Consider the following 21,534-nt stretch of genomic DNA (forward strand, 5'->3'; position numbering starts at 1 on the left):
TATGTTTGTATATTTTGCTTATTCATTCTCGATACATGCTATATATATATCTTTGTATGCATATCGTTAATATTTGCTTTATATGTATATGTACGAATCTAATGCATGATTTTTATATCATTGCCATCATTTTGTTTAAATGCACGTATTATTTATGATTTATAATGCAATATAATCCCTCATGCATCATCTTTAAAAAAGACAAGGCTCCAAAATTTTCAAAAAAATATAAAGGCAATGCTTGGTGTTTGGAAATTTCGAAAAAGTAGTGCCCTAACTTATTGGGTTGCAACTTTTCTTGTTAAGTTCGAATAGTCAAGTACCCTTCTAAATTTTTAAAGGTTTTCAAAATGTAGGCGACTGTCTTGGAACTGCAAAGTGATATGTCCAAACTTATTGGATGTAGCATTTTGTCGTTTCGAGATAGGGATTTCTAAAAAGGCTAATTTAGTGTCAACACTTTGATACAAGTGAACCCAAATTTTCAAATATCAAAATATTTTAAAGAGGATTATATCTTAAAGTTTTTAAAATTTCCGACAGTTAAAGATACTTGATAATCAATTAGGTACCAATTTTTGGGCGTTATGAGGGTGCTAATCCTTCCTCGTACGTAACCGACTCCCGAACCCGTTCTTTTTATTACGTACACCAAAACTAATGATTTTAAAACAAAAATATTTTAAAGGTGATCCAATCACACCTAAAAAGATTGGTGGCGACTCCCGTTTTCGTTTTTTTAAATCAATTCCCATTTTTCAAAACTCGATTTGAAAATAGTTTCGACAAATATAAGATATGCTTTCTCAAAAATTTGTTTTTATTCAATCTGGTCAAATCCAACAAAAGTGTTTGATAGAAACGAGAAGGACAAACAGACAAACTTTGACAACTTATATGTTATATATTGTCGTGTTGTGTTTTAATTATCATTTTTATAGCCTATAGTCTAGATTATTGGGAAGTCACTAAATATAGCATGGCCTGTTTTCTTATTCGAAACCACAGTTTCTACATCCTGGAAATGGAACATCAAACCGACATTTTTAAGGTTAATTTTTGCTGTTAGTCCTTATTTTTTGTAAAATTTATAGATTTAATCTTTATACTTTAATTTAATCATTTTTAGTGATTGTACTTTTCAAATTTTAAAGTTTCAATACTAACTAAACGATAACTATTAGATTCAGTAAGTTTTGCTATTTCAAAATTTTGATGTGATAAAGATATTATCATATATGTAATACAATGTCAGTTGATTATTTTCACATATTATTAACTAAAAATCCATGCAATGGATTAACGATTGCCATTTGCTTCAAGATTGAAATTTTAAAATTCGAAAAATATAGGGACTTAAAATGATCCACTTGAAAAATATGGATTAAATCTGTAACTTTAAACATAGTATAGGACTATTAATTGAATTTAATTGAACGAATTTAATTGCTATTATGTGAGTTATGATTAAATGTCAAAATTGAAAAATATAAGACTCAAATTGATCAAAATAAAGTATAAAACCTAAATCCATAATTTTAACAAAATATTGAGATTAATAGTAGAATTTACCTTTTTTAATGAAAAAAAAATAACCATGTTATTATTCTTCATAGAACTTTGTTGTTCAATTCAGACTCAGAGGGTTATGTAGTTTCTACTCAAGTTCTCTCGTGATTATCCTACAAACTGTATTCACGTCTTGATATATATATATATATATATATATGGGTAAATTATGCTAGTAGTCACTCAATTATTAATAATTTTATTTTTTAATCACATAGTTATGAAAAGTTATAAAATGATCATCTAGCTATTAGTAAATTTCTTTTTTAATCATGCAACTATGGAAAGTTACAAAATAATTATTAAACTATTCAATTTTGTCATTTTGGATCCCCAGTTGGCTACCAAAAAATAGAAATACCCAAAAATCTAAGATAGTTAGGTGACCAAAAAAGAAATTTACTAATAATTGGATGACCATTTTATAACTTTTCATTATTGAGCGACAAAAAATTTTTACTAATAATTGGGTGAATACTAAATAGTTTACCTCAAAACCCTTGCTATAAATTAAGTGCAGGTGTGTTACTTAGCATTGTGTTTGATATATAGGTTTTTTGAGGCAAGAAAAATGGGTAAGGTTAGTGAGAAACTTATGGTGTATTGCTTGGTAGCAATCTTTGTGGTCATTGCAATGGTGGAAGGAGCTAAAGGGGCAACCATATGTAACATTCTATTGAGTACGTTGAACCTTTGCGCGCAGGTGGTCACTGGGAGATACCCTCCACCACCGACCAAACAATGCTGTGTTTTGATAAAACATGCCGACTTGAATTGTCTTTGTAACTTCAAGGATGCTCGTCCTGCCTTCAATATAATCGTCACCATGATTCCAAATGAAGGAATTTAAATGGCTTGATTTTTATTTATGATTTTTTTCTAAAATGACAATGATATTCAAAATGGAAGCAAACCCTTTATAAGATCCATCAACTTGGAGTACTCTCCAATGCTCTTCTCGTCTACACCATTCCTCACTAACTGCGGGAGAAACAACCAAACGGCAGTCACCGCCACAAATCCCAAAGCTAACGCCCCGGAAACCACCGGGTGCAACCTCATTTTATCAGGCACCACCTTTTTCGCCACCACTTCCGCCACCACCGCAACCCCATGTAAGATGAAAAACCATGCCACCTCCCAAGTAGGAGCCACACGAGTCATGTAATAAAAAATCAACTCATGCATCAAGCCGGAGACGACGAACACGGTGACTATCGCCGGCAACGAAGCCCACCTTGATCCGAGCAAACGAGTAGAAATATGGCGTATGGGGTAATATACGGTTGGTCGTAGAATACTAGTAACCATAAGGTTCCATCTACGACCCCAAAAATCTTGTAAAGAGGTAGCCAAGTAGGGTTCATTGAACTGTGGTTCGATCTCGAACCCAAACACGGCTCGAGCAAGGGTTGCGGCCAAGGCTAGGATGAGCTCAAGCTCAATGTAGATGTGGACACAGTACATTGCTAGAACTACATTTTTATGGAGATTTTGTTTGTAGCTATAACAATGATAAAGCAAAGCTAATATTAAAACTTTAATAGCAAACAAGATTGATCTTTGGGGTGGTTTAGATTTGTTTTGAGATGGGGTTTTTTGTTTAGGTTTAATGGGAAGAGAAGCTAAGGAAATGAAATGAAAAAGGTTGGACGGCGGTGGTGAGAGCGGTGGTTGGTCGAAACAAAAGAGGAGGAGCTTAAAATTAGCTAACCAAGAGAGGAAGAAGGCGGTGATGCCGACGAGAGAGGCGGAGGAGATGGTGAGAGGGAGGTAAAGGAAGAAGATGAAGATTGGGGTTAAAGAAAAAAGCTTGAAAATGCCTTTGGGGAGCTTTGATGATATGTAGAAACAATAACACAGGGAAATTATAGCTAAAATCCATACCTTGATCAAATTGTGAAGCTCGTTCTCCATTTCTTGATCTTTGGATCTTTGATGGAAATGAAGTTTACTGTTTAATAGATAAGGACTGTAGTTGACTTTACTTACATGCGTGCATAGACACGTGTAAAATTTAATGTGTATTTCATTGAATGTTGATAGATCGGTGTATTGCCTCCAATCATATCATAATGAATTTAAGCCTAGAATTTGTTAGTTGTGAAAAACTATAAAGATATAGAGTGTATTTTAATATTCAATTATTTACTCTATAATTTAGCTTAAAAAATAATTAACCTAATGCAAAGGTTGGCAACAACTATACTAGTTATATTTCAAAGCAGACAAATGAGAGAAGCCCAGTTTGTTCTTTTTATAATAGTTCCCATGTTATCGGTTACTTTGACCAATTGAATTAGCTTGGTACTGAAACTCTTAATAGTTGTAATTTTCAAGATGATTACATGCACATCACACCAATTGTTGATACAAATTATTAGCTTAGTGATACATGGTGATTCATATATATTACTATGGAGAATCGTTGGTGGTGATTCTGAGAATTTCAGAGATCGATAAAAAGAGTTCTTAAAAGGTTTTAATTATATTTGGCTAAGGGAAAGGAGTATATAGTTCATAATCTTTGAAGTAGATTCCTTGATGAAGCTGTAATGTTCAATCTCCATAGGTTGATCTTTGGATCTTTGATGAAAATGAAGTTTAATGTTTAATATTGAGGAATGTGGTTGACTTTTCTTAGATACGTGCATAGACATGTGTAAAATTTAATGTGTATTTAATTGAAGGTTGTAGATAGGTGTATTGTAGTTCCAATAGGGTCGGAAGCGTGTAAATTATTGTACTAAAAAATCACACAAAGTTCAATTTCCAGGGAAGAGAGGTGGATCACATGGATCTCTTAAATACCAAGTCTTTCCTTAGTCGAATATTCCTTCTATAGTAATTTGATAGCACAATTAAATACTGCTATTATACCTCAAATATTGAAAGAAAAATAGGACAAGAAAAACACAAGAGTTTTAACGAGGTTGATAAATTATACCTACGCCTCCTGCACTAACACGGATGATAACTTTATTATCTCCAAAATAATACAAACAAATAGAATTCCTTAAGAATTCTCAAATGGGAGAAGAGAAAACTAAGAGAGAAAGATTGGTTGGGATAGTTGAAATGAAAAATGAGAAGGTCTATTTATAGTTGAAATTAGGGACTAACTTGCAAATGGCCTAAAAATTAGGGACCAAAATTGCAATTATCCCATTCAACTTTTCAACATTCAGTGCAACTTGCTTCACCTTTTAACAAGTTACTTCCTACCTTTGTTGACTTTTCAACAATCTCCACCTTGAAGATTGTTGAAAAGTCAACAAAAAAGCAACTTGTTAAAAGTGAAGTAACGAATGTTGAAAAGTTGAATGAGATAATTGCAATTTTGGTCCCTAATTTTTTAGGCCATTTGCAAGTTAGTCCTTGAATTTCAACTATAAATAGACCTTCTCATTTTTCATTTCAACTATCCCAACCAATCTTTCTCTTGTACATCATCTGGTTTCTCTTCATCAATGGCAATGTCTAGACCCTGCTGAAAAAGGGCATCTAGAACCTCACTTTGCCATATACCAAAATGGCCGGTGCCATCAAAGATTTCCACGGCCAATCTTGCATTTGTAATTTTCGGTCTTATCCATATGGACGATGTTGAAGCTCCTACACCGACCGTTTTCTCCATAATCTTTCAATATACCTAAGGAAATCTTTTTTGATATGGAAGATCAGTTTAAACTGCAACCACAGAGCATACTACGATTAACCTTCGGCTCTTAATACCACTTGTAGTTCCAATAGGGTCGGAAGCGTGTAAATTATTGTACTAAAAAATCACATAAAGTTCAATTCCTAGGGAAGAGAGGTGAATCACATGGATCTCTTAAATACCAAGTCTTTCCTTAGTCAGAATATTCCTTCTATAGTAATTTAATAGCACAATTAAATACTACTATTATACCCTCAAATATTGAAAGAAAAATAGGACAAGAAAAAACAAAAGAGTTTTAACGAGGTTCGGTAAATTATACTTACGTCCTCGGGCACTAACACCAGATGATAACTTTATTATCTCCAAAATAATACAAACAAATAAAATTCCTTAAGAATTCTCAAATGGGAGAAGAGAGAAAACTAAGAGAGAAAGATTGGTTGGGATAGTTGAAATGAAAAATGAGAAGGTCTATTTATAGTTGAAATTCAGGGACTAACTTGCAAATGGCCTAAAAATTAGGGATCAAAATTACAATTATCCCATTCAACTTTTCAACATTCGGTGCAACTTGCTTCACCTTTTTAACAAGTTGCTTCCTACCTTTGTTGACTTTTCAACATGTATTGCCTCCAATCATATCATAATGAATTTAAGATTAGGTTTTGTTAGTTGTCAATTTTGGTTGGACATGAAAATATAATTCAATGTAATTTTGGTTCTATTTATTAAAATATTAATATAATTTTAATGACTAATTTATTTAAAAAGGCTCATTTTTAAGTATATTTACGGAAATGGCTAGTTGGTTGGATGGATGGTTTATAATTGAATGAGTTGAATCGGTATGTTTTGTGTTAATTTGAACTTATATTGAATTGATTGAATGAAATTGGTTAAATGGCTTGTTTGGGTATGTTTTTAGTATGGTTTGATTCATGTAAAGATGGTGATTTGTTGAGTAAATTGAATAGCTTGTTCGGAAGCACTAAAATAGGTATCAAATGGTACATTTTTTATCGAAAACAAGTTCCACGTCATGACTACGAATCTCAACATCGTGACATTGGAAACTTAGAAAGTCTTGTCGCAACAAGGAAACACTAAAGTCATGATGACGGCTTGGAATTTTTAAAAATTTATGATTTGGTCTTATTTCTTGCTCGAGTCAATAAAAGAGTTTTTGTAAGTCAATTAAGGCTCAGATTTGATTGATTAACAGAATGTAAATGTGTTTAGCACTTAATTACATGTTTGATTGATGTTTATTGTATAATTAACAGATAAAACTAAATGTCAATAATGAAATTGAATAGCAAAGAAAGAGAGAAAAATTGAACACAAAGAATTTTACATGGAAACTTTTTTGGGGAAAAACCACGAGCAGAGGAGAAGAAATTCACTATGTCGAATTCGAATCATACAAGAGAAGTTTAGACTACGTTTATTTAATTATAGGTTTGTAAAACCATATTCTAAGCAAAGTCAAATAGAAATAATACAATAAGATTAAAACACTTTATTGTAATCAACATCAAGCTTCTATACGAATTTCACTTGTGCAGCATGTATCGTACCGCGGGGATCTACAATAGGCTACAACCTTCACCCTCGTAGATCCCCTATCTTACCACTTGTATTTTATTTTTAACAAGATTTTTAGGTCACATAATTTTTAACATTAACCGTGGTTATTTCAAAAACGAATGTAACATTAACTCAAACCCGATATTCAAACCAGGCTAAGAGTGATACAATGAACATTGAATCCCATCAAGACATCTATGATCCAATCTGGTCAAAGCCGACAAAAGTGTTTGATAGAAACGAGAAGGACAAACAGACAGGACATTGACAATTCACATGTTATATATTGTTGTGTTGTGTTGTGTTTTAATTATCTTTTTAATAGCCAATAGTCTAGATTATGGGTAAGTCACCAAATATTGCATGGCCTGTTTTCTTATACGAAACCATAGTTTCGACATGCTGGAAATGAAACATCAAACCGACATTTTTAAGGTTAATTTCTGCTCTTAGTCCTTAATTTTTGCGAAAATTTATAGATTTAATCTTTGTACTTTAATTTAATTATTTTTAGTATGTAATTGTACTTTTCAAATTTTAAAATTTCAATACTAACCAAACAATAACTGTTAAATTCAATAAGTTTTGCTATTTCTAAAATCTGATGTAATAAACATATTATCATATGTGTAATAACATGTCAATTGATTATTTCCACATATTACTCACTAAAAATCCATGCAATGGATTAACGATTGTCATTTGCGTTAAGACTAAAATTTCAAATTTCAATAAAAATGTAGGGACTTAAAATGATCTAATTGAAGAATATAGACTAAATCTGCAACTATACGCATTGTACAGGACTATTAATTGAATTTATCTAAACGAATTTGATTGTTACTATTTGAGTTATGACTAAATTTCAAAATTCGAAAAGTACAAGAGTGAAATGGATTAAATTAAAGTATAAAGACTAAATCTATAATTTTGACAAAGTACTAGAATTAATAGCATAATTTAACTTTTTTAATGAATTAAAAAATATAACCATGGAAACATTCTTCATAGAATTTGTTGTTCAATTCAGACTCACAGATTAAGTATTTTCTACTCTTTAAGTTCTCTCGTGACTATCCTACAGACTGTATTCACATGTCTTGTTGTGTATATATATATATATGGGTAAAGTATGCTAGTAGTCACCCAACTATTAGTAAATTTTTTTTTAGCCACACAACTATAAAAAATTACAAAATAATCACAAAACTATTCAAGTTGTCATTTTTGTCCCCAGCTGGCTAACATAAAAATAGAAACACCCATAAATTCAATATAGTTGGGTGACCAAAAAAGAAATTTACTAATTGTTAGATGACATTTTGTAATTTTTTATAGTTTGGTGACTAAAAAAAATTTATTAATAATTGAGTGACTACTAAGATAGTTTACCCTCAAAACCCTTGCTATAAATTAAGTTCAGGTGTGGTACTTGGCATTGGGTTTGATACAGGTTTTTTTGAGGCAAGTAAAATGGGTAAGGTTAGTGAGAAACTTATGGTGTATTGCTTGGTAGCAATCTTTGTGGTCATTGCAATGGTGGAAGGAGCTAAAGGGGCAACCATATGTAACATTCCATTGAGTAGGTTGAACCTTTGCCGGCCGGCGGTCACCGGGAGATACCCTCCACCACCTACCAAGAAATGTTGTCTTTTGATAAAACATGCCGACTTGAATTGTCTTTGCAAGTTCAAGGATGCTCTTCCTGCCTTCAATATCAACCCTTCTCGTGCATTTGCATTGCCTAAGAAGTGCAAATATAATCTTCACATACCACCAAAATGCAGGGGTAAGTTTTTGGGAAATAGTTTTGTTGAGGGTTAAAAGTTTTTAAAGTGTTATCTATTGAGTAGTCGACCGTAGTGTTAGTAGTATTATGTTCCTTAAGTGGTAACCTGTATGTCATGGGTAACTCCACCAAAGGCGAGACGCTCATGACCCTTGGTGGGTGGCTTTGTGCCCAAGTACGGTTGAGGCACTTCTTTTATGAACCGTTCATAGTTTTTGGCTAGGGATGACAAAAAAATCTGAATCCAACGAGTTCCGACCCCACCCGATCCATTAGGGTTGGAATTTTTTTGAAAAATTGGGTTAAGACGAGCTAGGTGAAATTATAAAAATAGTCAGATTGAAGTCGAGTTTGAGGTAAAACTACTCCATTTCGAGATATTTACAAAATTGCCCTATATATAATATTAAATTTTAAGCTTAAACTAAAAATAATAATTTTATTTGCTTCAAAAAATAAATAAATCAATTAAAAATGAAATATTATTTCCTTCAAAATGAAAAATAAAACAATTAAATTAAATTCATATCAAATTAGATTAGAATCGAATCTCCCATTAAATTTCAACTTCAAAGTAATTTTTTTCTTAAAAATCGAGATCGGGACAGATTAGTCAAGCTTCGAGTTGACACAGACAAAAATCCATCCTATTGCCATCCCTACTTTTGATAAGAGTCAGGAACAAAACCCGTATTAAGAGACAAGTTTGTAAATCATTGTTTTCTCGTTTGATAACATTAATATTGTGGACAGTTTTGGTCTCTAACCCATATGTCTTGTTCTTTTGCAGGCTGAAGCACACTTGAATGTCTTGTTCATTTGCAGGCTGAATTACACTTGAATGTTCCTTAATTATCTGCTGAAGATTTTTTTGGATCATGTTTAGATATTATATGTATTGAAATTGTGTTATTTGAGTGTTGTTGTATTTCTTGTTGCAATAATCATTTCAGTTTTCTTCTTATTATTTTTGGTCATGTCCTTAATGATTGTATTATTAATGAATGTTACTCGAATTTGAATATCGATATTTTATAAAGATATCGATATATCATTTTTGAAGTTCACAAAATTACTACTTTTGCTATTAGTCTTTATACATTGTAAAAACTGTGAATTTATTCGTTATATTTTAATTTGATTAATTTTAGTCTTTATATTTTTTAATTTTGAAAATTTAATCTTAATCTAAACACGAGCAATTAAATCCGTTTGATTAAATTTAATTACTAACCTTATACTATGTGTATAATTATAAATTTAGCACATATATTATAATATTTAACATAAATAATTATCGTTAATCTATTGATTTAACTTTTAATTAAAAATGTGAAAACAATATTTTTATGCAATATTACATATATGATAATACGTTCGAGTATATATTTTAGAAATAATATAACTTAATAAATTTAACGGTTAATATTTGATGAAGAATAAAATTTTAAATTTTAAAAATACAAAGCAGACAATGTCACATGCAGCAATAGGTTACACTACATATAAAACAAAGAAATCAATGCAAATATGGATTGGAATTTGGTTAAAACATACCCATAGTTCCTATACTTTTCAAAATTAAGAATTTAGTCCCTATACTTATATTTCTAGAAATTTAATCCATCTATTTTTATATTTCATAATTCAAGTCCAGCTGTTAATACTATTAATTTTTTGTTAAATTTTAGGTTATTGACAACATCTTTTTAATTACATAGCTATCAAATGAGTAGTTTTTTTTTTTTCAGAATCCGATAGCAACAAATTTAACAACAACAAAAAAATTAACAACATTAACAATTGAACTTGAATTTTGAAATCTGAAAAATAAGGATGGAATTCCTAAAATACAATTACAGGGACTAAATTCCTAATTTTCGAAAAGTATTATCTAACCCTGGAATTTACATACACTTTGAGTTATCATATCCTCGAGGTTACTGATGAGTTTCAACAAACAGAGGGACTCACTCTGGTTTAGCTTTTACATTTTGTTTCGCCTCTATAGCTGGTTTAACTGCTAACCGAAAGACCCAAACCGCTAACAAAGTCGCCTCTATCGGAGCGAGCCAGTATACAAGTATATGTTCCTTCGAGATATGATTTCCACGAGCATAAGCCCATCCCATTACCTACATGTTTTAAATAAATAAAAAAAGTGTTTAAACCGTTAGGTTCTGTTATCGACCACATCGATCGGGACTAAGAAACGGTGGGTGCTTACAGAGGCAGGGTTCATGCATCCACCAGTGAGATCAGAGCCAAGAATATGAAGTGCTAACTTGGAGATGCTTGCGATCCACGTCTTTACAAAGAAACTGCTAGGGATCTTGGTAGTAAGCCCGAGCGAGATGATGACGATTGCAAATGTCAAGAATCCTTCAGTTAATGCACCTTGATGGATATCGACATTCAAATGTGGCCCGGATCCAATCCCCGGAAAGGTCTGGATAATGAGCTTAACCCCAGTAATAGATCCAATTACCTGAAAAGGAAAAAAAAAACATACATAACAACATATCAAAGTGCAATGAAGTAAAAGCCGTTTTTGATCTAGCATACAGTCAACATTTGAGATCATAAATAGCTTTGTCAACATACATTGATCAACCAAAACATAGTTTGCAAATGTTCGGATTATGGTCATGTGAGAAATCATGCTACAAGTCATGTCAAAAACTTAATTTTCGAGCAGAACTCGAGCTTAATTACAAAAATTGGTAAACAAGCTTTAATTGAGCTCAAACTCAAGTAACTCAATTATATCTTAAACTTAAAAACAGATGTTCGATCAAGCTCGAGCCAAGTATCGAGCTTAAAACTTCAAGTCGAGCTCAGCTCAATTACACCCTTATTCACTATTAAGCATGTTTAGATTCTTGTCTAAAGAGAAACAACATTCTTTGAACAACCAAGTACAAACAACAGATACCATACATATAAAATACCAGACACTTGGTTTCTAAATCCAAATCCTTCGTAAGTTTGGTAAGAAAAAACAACATTATAGTTCCCTAAGTACTTGATGCAGACATGAAATGAGATAAACAATGGCAGTAGATTCAGTATAAGTATCATGGAAGCCCTCAGCAAGGAGTCAAATTGTATTTGCCCTCTTTATTCAAAAAATAAGCATAAATGATTCGTGGCGTGTCACATGTCACTCTATAGTTATTTCGTAAACACCCCAGTTTTTATCAGTATAAATGAATGAAATCTTTACAAAAAAATCAATTTGCTCTTTAATTCAATGAACAGAGAATAGTAAATGGGGCAAAATGTAATCCAACCGCTAATACAAGAGCCTCTGTAGTACTTTTACCAATTTTGGGACTAGTTTGCTTGAGTAGAGCAAAATGGAATTCCCCCACCCCGCCCCCCATGGTTACCTAGTGGATTCTAACAAAGTATCATGACCCAAGGCACAAAATCCAAACTTCAACAAACAGGAAACATCAAAACAAATCTAAAATTATGTAATGCACAAATTCATAATTAGCCTAAACATCAACAATGTATATAATTTAACCATTAAATATACACATAATTTGTTGTAAATAGACATTAACCTGAGCGGGAATTCTGGCCCCCACAGTGAAAATGAAGTGGGCGAAACCACCAGACACGGCGGAGGCTAAAACAGTCAATGGATTATAAGCGCCGCCATTAGTGACCTTACCCAAGAAGGCGAAGAAGAACATGTTGATAACGGATAAAGAATTCTTCACAAATTCAGCCTTGGGTTGGTAATCAATCCCTAAAATTTGATTCACCAACAGTTTTATCAGAAAATTAGACCATACCCACATCAAGGAGATGATAAAATCGTATATAATCACCCCACTCTTGCCCATTTTTTTTTTCTTTTTAAAATTTCAGTTTCTATTTGATCATACAGATTTTCATTTAGAGCTTTTTTTTTAAACTCTTTGTTTAAAGCTGACAAATTTCTCCAAAAAAGGAACTTTCATGGAAAATTCTGCGAAATTTTTTTAATATATGGGTTAATTACAAATATAATCCTCCTTTTTTTGTAAAAATTCTAAATTCGTCTCTAAACTTTTAACCGTTCTAATTAAATCCTCTATATTTTTCAATTAGATAGTTTCATTAGCCATTTTGTTAAATTTTTGGTAACAATATGCTATTAGTTGTTCTACATTGACAAAATGTGAGATTTAGTCCCTTTATAAAATATTAACAAAAGATAATAAAATTTTACTTTGGTTAAAGATAATCGTAATATTTTGAGTTCAAATCTTTATACATGTATTTCCTAAATTTTTGGTCACAAAATTTTATAATTAAATTATTATATGATGTGATTAATAGCAAAAAAAATGATATAATAATTAAATTAAATTAATTATTATTTAATAGAGATGCTATGGTAACACTTTCCTAGCTTATACCAAAAAATTCCTTTTACAAAAGCATCCATTTCGCAACGTTATAATATTCTTTGAACCAAATTGGCATCATGTAGAAAGATTTAGGTAAAATTAGAAATCAGAATCATAAAATTGATGTACGAAGGTCTTCAACTCAAATTGAGATCTTTTGTGTTTTGAAATATATGTAAAATCATTTGAAAACTTTTATAAGGTGATCGAAGGTGTTCGGGATTTAGTATAAACTTTGAGAAATTCAAAACGACCAAAACAAACTATGCCTAAACTTTGGGGTCATTGTTCTCTCAAATAATAAGTTTAAAAAGGCTTAACCTTTCTCATAATAACCTTAGTGGTTACATTCCCACATCAATAGGGTATTTGACCAACCTTGAATGGCTAGACCTCTATTCAAACAAGCTAGTTGGAAGGCTTCCCAGAGAAATGCTAGATTTGACGAAGAATGAACTTGTTAGGTGCATTCCTAGAGGAAAACAGTTCAACACCTTTGAAAATACTTCCTATGAAGGAAACAATTTGGATCACTTGGTTTTCCTCCGTCAAAAGATTGCAACAACAATGAGTTGTCGCCTCCATCACCCATTCAAACTTATCGATAGAAGATGGCTCAAAACCAAGCCTTGCTTTTGGGTGGAAAGTGGTGTTGCTAGGTTATGGATGCGGAGAAGTGTTTGGATTACCCTGGGATATGTTGTTTTCGAGATTGGTAAGCTAAAGTAGATTATGAATTTGGTTAAAGACCATCTTCAAACAAGATGTAGAACAAAATCAAAGACTAGGAATCGCAACAATAGAAAGATTTAAAAAAATTTATTTTGTATATTTTTAATAATTTTAAATTTTTAAATAAATTTATATATTTTAAAATTTTCTAAATTTAAAAATTAATTGTTATTGTGGCAATCCATGTGTATATCACATCAATAAAATTAATGAAGTTAACTTTTTCTTTTATTTATGAAATGATTTGATAACTACACAAATTTAAAGACTAAAAAGACAAAAAAAATTAAATTGAAAATTAAATTAACTTTTTTATAAAGTCATTATGCTTAAATTTTAAAGCAAAATCATTTCATTTTAAATTAATTTACAATTATTTCAAATTGGGCCAGCCCAAGAACAATTTTGGATAAGAAAAACAAAAGTCTATTCTTGTAATATTGTCTAAATAGCAAATTGAGTTTTAGTTCAATTAGTATCGGTATTGTTGTCAATGTAAAAGGACATGGGTTTGAGTACACTAAAACGCATTATTCTCCTATTTATGAGTTGGGAGAACTATAAATAATTTAAAGCATTGTGTCAAAAAAAATAGCCCAGATAAATTATTTCAATATATATGCACACGTGTATGTATATATATGTGCCAAAAACCTGACAGCATATCTCAGTATACAGAAATAACTAACACATGCTAAACCATGTGCTTTTTATTTATTATGAAATATGTGAAAGACTATGATTTCCTAGGGTTTTAAACCTATGGTTTTAACATTAATTTTTAAATTACTAAATAATTATTCAACAGGCACTTACCTGTATACAAAAATATTTTCGGTAATAATGTAACATAAGTTGTCGATTAAATCTTATCTCGATTGACATAGGTTGTTAATATAAGAGGATGTGAGTTCGAATGCACTGAAGCGCATTATCCTCCTATTTAAGGGTTGAACACATTCAAATCCACATTCTCTTACATAGACAACAATGTCGATACGAACCAACCTAACACCTAGTCAATACGATGTATCCATCTTTTAAACATTATACATACATATTTAATATTGAACCAGTTATTATAATTTTGTATGAATTTTCATCACTTAATAATTTATTAATTTATATTTTATATTTATATTTTATTTATACTAATATTATAATATCAAAATCAATGAAGTGGTTCTCACGATTTGGGTTGTTTCTATATTACACAAAATATATGTTTCAATCAAATTTTATTTGAATAATTCAAAGCAATTTATATATATATATATATATATAAATAAAATATGGGGAAAAAAGGGTAAAGTAGTTGTCTTGGAACATATCCCTTAAAATTAGTGTCCCCATCATTGCCCTTTGAACAAGTCTTTTTGTATTTAAGGTATCTTCCCACTTACGCCTGTCTTGATAAGATTGATTTAGGGTAAAATATGTCACAAGTCCTTGTATTTTTAAAATTTAAGAATTTAGTCCTTGTAGTTTTATTTTTATAATTTCGAAATTTAGGTCCAACTGTTAACACTGTAAATCTTTTTGTTAAATTCAAGTTATTTACAAAGTCATTTTAAAAATCTAAAAATAGGAGGACTAAATTGAAATACTTTAACCATTTATTTATTCTTATTATAAATATTAATTTTAAATATAGATATCATGTTATCATGATTTTGGATTTTTTATTTGTATGTACATGACAAGTTGGGATAATATAAAAGAGAAACTTCCTCCCACAATAAAATATATCAAATTATTTATTTTGCAATTTAGGGCTTGAGCAATGCCTTTGACTATGGTTTTAAATTGATTATGTTGTTAATTTTAAATTATAATTAGGTAGGAGAATAAAGGAATAAAGCATTAAAATTATATAATAAAATCAAAATTGTCAACAATTGGTTTCAAATAAATGAAAAAATTAACGTTTATTAATTTTACTAATGTGTCACGTCAATAATTAATTATTTTTAAAATATAAAATAATTATGACATATAGATAATGAATTATCATGTCACATTAAAGATGAAAAGTATGCTTTCATAAAGGTGCATGAAGAAGCATAAAAAAGAGTGGACTTTAGATTATCAAGTATTGCAAAAATTAGTTGTTGGGTAACCATCTAATTGAACTTTTTTTGGAATTTTTTACTTAGCAAGAGAAATTTAATGTCAACTCTTTTGGTCAATAAAATCCATTTTTCCACAATTTTTGATATAAATTTACTTAAAAGTATTATGGAGATTCTCGTACTAGAAGTGGGATTAGATTATGATTTTTATACTCAAAAGATACGTAAAAGTCTATATGCGTTAGATCAAAGAGTAAGCTGATCCTTTTTTATTAAAAGTTTTATCTATTTTTAAAATTAATCTCTGCGCGTTAGTAGAAGGTACACGTGGCATGCCATGAGTCATTGTTTGATTTTTTTATTAGCCATAAAGGGATAAATTGGTTTTTTTATCTAACCTATAATGGCTAATTTGTCCATTTTTTTAGTTGAAGGGACAAAACACAATCTGACTCTTAATACAAGAGCTTCCATGATACTTTTACCTACTTATATTGTATTTCCATTGAGAATGTCAATCGCAAATAATATTATTATTTAAGTGTTCGACTAAATTAGTGTCACAAGTTAACTCGACACCATTTCAGTCAAGGAAATTATTAAAATAATCTTACATATTTTAAATAAATTATATTATTACGAGGGTGCTTTTCTATTTTTTATTTCTTAAAAAAGATTCTGAAAATATTGATATTTAAACCCATACCACCAGTATCTATAAAATCTCTTCTTTACCACTTCAACCAAAGCTTTATTTTGATATGTTTACTCACATCATAAGTCAACTCGATACTGACTCTACAAAAATGATAATAACATAATAAGTAATCGGAATGCATTTAATATTCTTAATCGATGTAGTTAAATACGTAATTTTTAGTATATATAAAGTGAGCATATGTAAACACACCATTTTAGTTAAAGACTATATATAGTTAAATTATATGTAAAAGTTGGGTCATTTTAAAATTCTCTTGGCTTTTACATAAAGCAACTTGCAATTAATAAAGAACTATTGGATTTCTTTTTTTTCCTTTTTTTATTATTATATATTTTTGCTTTAATTTCTTTAATAGTTTTATAAGAACAAACAAAGGTAGAATGGTACAATTATTGCCTTTTCTTTAATATAAACATAACCAATGATACCTTTTCTCCCTTTTTTGTAATTAATATTTTGATCATGCATGAAATCATAATTATCTTTATAAAGAGTCTAAAGATGAGTTGGTAAAGATAGAAATTCCTTTATATAATTCCATTATCAAATTTTGAATTGAGATCATCTCTTTATATATATATATATATATATATATATATATTAGTATAGTTTATTTACATTAGTGGCAGAGTCAGAAAAATTTTTGGGGAGTCAAAGTGCAGTTTTACAATTACTCTTAATTTGAGATTTAATCCCTCTATTTCACGTTGGGTTAATTACTTATTTTTTTACTAAATTATAGAGTAAAAATGTAAATGTTATAATATGCTCAAAGTACTTGTACTCTTCATATATTTGGAATTTAATCACCATACTTTTTATTTTCAAGAGTTTAATCTATCTACATTTTAATTTTTTAAATTTAGGTCTATTTGTTAACACCGTTAAAATCTTTAGGTTAAATTTGTTAGTGTGACATTTTGAATTAAAAAAATACTCTCTTGGTACCCATATAGTAGAAAATGACATTATAATGGACTTGAATTTAATAGAGGATTTTAACGGTGTTAACTATTCTTAAAAATTCACCTTAGCATTTTAATCAGAATAAAATATTTAGACCAACTAATGGCACTATAAAAGTTGAAGAACCAAATTATGTCAAAATTAAAGTATAATCTCACTTTCGAGCGAAATATAGGGATCAAAATTGAAATTTAATCATTTTTTATAATCTTAAGAAAGTAGATGGATTAGAATTGAAATTGGCCATTATTTTCTCATGTCAAATGAAAAGAAAAGAAAAAGAACGAATAGGCGTCTAAATTATATCAAAATTAAATCTCAATTTTGAGTAAAATATAGGATCAAAATCAAGTTTAATTTTTATATAATCTTAAAAAGTATAGGGATTAAAATTGAAATTAGCCATTATTTTTCTCGTGTCAAAAGAAAAGAAAAGAATGGAGAGGTATCAAAATTAAAATATAAAAATTAAATATAAAATTTGAACAAAATATAAGAATGAAAACTGAAATTTAACCATTTTATATAATCATAAAAAGTAGAAAAATTAGAATTGCAATTTAACCATTATTTTGTTATGTATAAAATTAAAATTATATCCTCATTTATATTTTATTTTATTTTTAAAAAGAATTTAATGCCCAAATTTATCTGTCCTTTAATCATATACAGCTAACAGTCCAAGCATACAATTTTTGAATTTGAATTACTTGAATTAAAATAATAAAAGAGTTTAATATATTATTTGGTATTCGAGTTTTACATTTTTTAATGTCGTACTTGTGTTATTTTTAATCTGATTTGGTACCTATATTTGATAAAATTACATATTTTAGTATTCAAAAATAACAATGTTAACTTTTTAGTGTTTAGTTCGGTTTTTTAATAAATTAAATTTAGTATTAATTATGATTTTTTCAATCTCGTATTTAATTTTTGAATGTAATCTGATTGATGTAAGTTTTATTAATAATATTAAGGTAAACATCAAAAACCAAAAAAAAAAAAAGAAAAGAAAATCAATTAATGTTTTTATACATTGACTAAACCCAACCAAAATCCCAAACCAAAGCACAATTTGCCAAATCTTTCAATTTCAACCTCAACATTTTATATTGACCCCAATTTGCTATTTTATTATTTGTTGCGGTGGGATTTCCACCTTGTAACGTGACCATTTGACGCGTTAACATGATCTCATGGTGGTGGGCAGCCAATGGGATAATCCCACGTGGTTATTTGCCAGGGTGGCGATAGGGTTTGGACACCACCAGTTAGCTGTCCTCCAATCAGAAACTTGGTGGCTTAGTGCGCCACATCCAGTTGCTGGCTCGAGCCGTGGAAAAAGAAATTGGGCTCAGTTTTCTTTTTGGATGGAATTGAGAGACTATAGGGACATGATAAAATTTTTTTTTTTAGGTTTAAAAAAAAGTTTAAATAAGATCGAACAACGGGTGTTTGCCTAATTGTTAGGGTGTTCACCGTTTCAAGTGTAGCTTGGGTTTGAGTCGTGTTAGTCATGACTTTGCCCTCCTCTTGTAATTTACCAAAAAATTAAATAAGGTCAAATTGAAATAAAATTAATATTTATTGTTTAATATTTTTATAGTTTTGTAAATTAAATTTTTGTTTGAAATTGAACTGCAGTTGAAAAATATGATTTTTAAGATAATTTTTATATAGTAAATGTTAATTTTGATACAGTGTGGACTTATTTGATTCTTTTTAATAGTATATGGACTAAATTGATTCATTTAATAATAGAAGAATCAATTTGATCCAATCCTTATAATACATGGAATTCCTAGGTACTTTTAACAATTTTTTTTTATATTATAGGGATTGAATTTGGACTTATTGATTTCTTTCAATGATATTAACATACTTCATGCTTGGCCTAACCTGTTTCGACCCAAATTTTAGACTCGTCCGTATTATTTTTTTAATTTTTTAAATAAATATTTATATTTTTAAACATTTTATATATTTTTAATTTATTAAAAACTTATATGTAACGTCTTCAACCCAGCCTAAACATTAAGCTTGAATTCGGAAGATTACATCGGCCACCGAAATAGCCTAGTACGTTTAAAGTTTTGCAAAATAGTCATATTTAAACAATCATTTTATCTTAGAAGAAAACTTAGCCCATTTTCAGAAAAAACTCACGAATTAATAAAAACCGATTAAGGTTAATATTTTCCTTGTAACGGTGACTACTTTTGAAAACTTAGTTAATTTTTAATTTATTTATTCCTCAAAGTTTATTTATAATCTAGTAGCGAAAAAAGTGATATCTTAAAAACCGAAGCTCATGTATAATTAATTAATATCCATATTTCAACCTCTTAAAATTAAATTATGTGTAATGCATAATATTTTTAAAAAACATAAGTCTCATGCCACAAATCAAAATTAAAGCAATACAGTTTCTGAATAACAAAAATATCGAATCATAAATCTAAAATATTTTAATAAAAGTAAAACTGAGCTGAGACCCTCTGGATGTAGAGTTTGCGACCTAACCTGGTAGGTTATCTATAAAGATAGAAATAATGGGGGAGCAAGCTTATAAAGCTCAATGTGAGTTGAATCACGAGAAAATCGGTGCAAACAGTATATAAAACATACATAGCCCATCATTCACTCAAGATTAATGTATACCACACTATGAACGTTACAAGTGAATAAATCTATAAACGGATCAGAAACTATTCTACTTGGATCCTATCCGATGTACTGCCAGTCCAGTCAGCCACATCTATGTTTTTATCTTTTGGGAGTTATCTGTTTTAATGCTTAAGACAAAGCATCTCCCCAGTTGAACTTGATAGACGACATATCAGTCTTTTAATCGATTTGCTCATTTTTTATTAGACTAATGACATGTTTAGGTTCATTTACTAATATAAGTTGTATTTCCGTATTACGATCCGACCAAGTAATACCGCTTAGCATTAGTTAAACATTAGATAACTAAGGAGCTAATATTTGCTTCCATTTTGTTTTACATGCGAAAAACATTGAGGAAAATATACAAAGGGTATTTGTAACACCCCCTACTCGTATCCATTGCCGGAATAGGGTACGAGGCATTACCGGAGTTTACTGAATATTTTCAGATAATTCTGAGTCATTTATTATTCATGTTTTAGAAATAATCATAACGTCTCTCTATTGGGCCCTCAAAGCCCCAAACATACATTAGAAACCAACCGGAATTAAATCGGGATTATAAAAAAAAATTTCGCAAAATCTTAAATTTTATTTTCATCTAAGTACTTACTATTTCAATGCTCCTTATAATTAAACATGTTACCGTTCAATCAATAGTTTGGTATTTGTCTAAACGTCAAACAACATCATTGTTAGTATACTTGCACACATTTCATCTAAATTCAACATTGATATACTTATTTTCTCTACATATCACACTTGAGTTTAATAATAGTCTCAACTTACATAATTTCCTTATATCAACATATCAAAGATAATCATATATGTACATGTCATGAAACATATCATGCTCTTACCGTTTCTTCATAAGCATATATCATTCATTTCATTATATCAATATTTCATGCTCCATCATTTCCATATATTTTATGTATATTTATTCGATAATAGTTTATATCAAACTTGACATAAATTATATTCCATGTACTTATACTTATTTCGCTTATTTATCTTCATAATTATTTCATACAACTATTTTGTACATATATTTCCATATGACCAGTTCTTGTAAACATTTCACACAACCATTTCATATAACCATTCGTCATCTGATAAGTATTACCTGAATATTAATTGTTCAATAGATGTCATAGCGTCTCCCATCCACGGTCTATTTATCTTTGACATGATGCCATAGTGTCTTTCAACTATGATCTTACTCATTCATTTTCTGTCATGTTGCCATGGTATCTTTCAACCATGGTCTTATTCTTTTCATGTCACGTTGCCATGGTATCTTTCAACCATGGTCTTATTCTTTTCATGTCACGTTGCCATGGTATCTTTCAACC

General features: G+C 29.9%; 3 protein-coding genes and 1 long non-coding RNA gene across 4 annotated transcripts; 1 reads left to right on the top strand and 3 right to left on the bottom strand.

Moving 5' to 3' along the window:
* Positions 1-2,356: 2,356 nt before the first annotated feature.
* On the bottom strand, positions 2,357-3,509 carry LOC108452339 (probable long-chain-alcohol O-fatty-acyltransferase 5). The gene has a single exon (XM_017750115.2). The coding sequence runs from the start codon at positions 3,484-3,486 to the stop codon at positions 2,467-2,469; it is 1,020 nt and encodes a 339-aa protein (XP_017605604.1). The 5' UTR covers positions 3,487-3,509; the 3' UTR covers positions 2,357-2,466.
* A 1,494-nt stretch (positions 3,510-5,003) lies between these two features.
* LOC128293244 (uncharacterized) lies at positions 5,004-5,804 on the bottom strand. Its single transcript, XR_008283393.1, has 2 exons — positions 5,557-5,804; positions 5,004-5,259 (listed from the first exon to the last, which is right to left on the bottom strand). It is a non-coding gene; the product is annotated as an uncharacterized LOC128293244 (long non-coding RNA).
* Positions 5,805-8,222: 2,418 nt separating this feature from the next.
* Positions 8,223-9,681, top strand: LOC108451997 (putative lipid-transfer protein DIR1). Its single transcript, XM_017749724.2, has 2 exons — positions 8,223-8,609; positions 9,400-9,681. Exons 1-2 carry the CDS (start codon positions 8,294-8,296, stop codon positions 9,402-9,404), a joined length of 321 nt encoding a protein of 106 aa, XP_017605213.1. The 5' UTR covers positions 8,223-8,293; the 3' UTR covers positions 9,405-9,681.
* A 715-nt stretch (positions 9,682-10,396) lies between these two features.
* On the bottom strand, positions 10,397-12,560 carry LOC108451953 (probable aquaporin SIP2-1). Its single transcript, XM_017749671.2, has 3 exons — positions 12,182-12,560; positions 10,837-11,097; positions 10,397-10,744 (listed from the first exon to the last, which is right to left on the bottom strand). Exons 1-3 carry the CDS (start codon positions 12,464-12,466, stop codon positions 10,580-10,582), a joined length of 711 nt encoding a protein of 236 aa, XP_017605160.1. The 5' UTR covers positions 12,467-12,560; the 3' UTR covers positions 10,397-10,579.
* Positions 12,561-21,534: the final 8,974 nt, after the last annotated feature.

The sequence above is a fragment of the Gossypium arboreum genome, chromosome 5, assembly GCF_025698485.1.
Source record: "Gossypium arboreum isolate Shixiya-1 chromosome 5, ASM2569848v2, whole genome shotgun sequence".
NCBI lineage: Eukaryota > Viridiplantae > Streptophyta > Magnoliopsida > Malvales > Malvaceae > Gossypium > Gossypium arboreum.

What these genes read in the sequence shown, in the direction of transcription:
- LOC108452339 (XM_017750115.2), bottom strand. Translation starts at nt 3,486, where the DNA reads ATGGAGAACGAGCTTCACAATTTGATCAAGGTATGGATTTTAGCTATA.
- LOC108451997 (XM_017749724.2), top strand. Translation starts at nt 8,294, where the DNA reads ATGGGTAAGGTTAGTGAGAAACTTATGGTGTATTGCTTGGTAGCAATC.
- LOC108451953 (XM_017749671.2), bottom strand. Translation starts at nt 12,466, where the DNA reads ATGGGCAAGAGTGGGGTGATTATATACGATTTTATCATCTCCTTGATG. An exon ending in GGGCCAGAATTCCCGCTCAG is followed by an intron (nt 11,098 to 12,181) that starts GTTAATGTCTAT and finishes TTTCCTTTTCAG; the next exon opens with GTAATTGGATCTATTACTGG. An exon ending in GATGCATGAACCCTGCCTCT is followed by an intron (nt 10,745 to 10,836) that starts GTAAGCACCCAC and finishes TAAAACATGTAG; the next exon opens with GTAATGGGATGGGCTTATGC.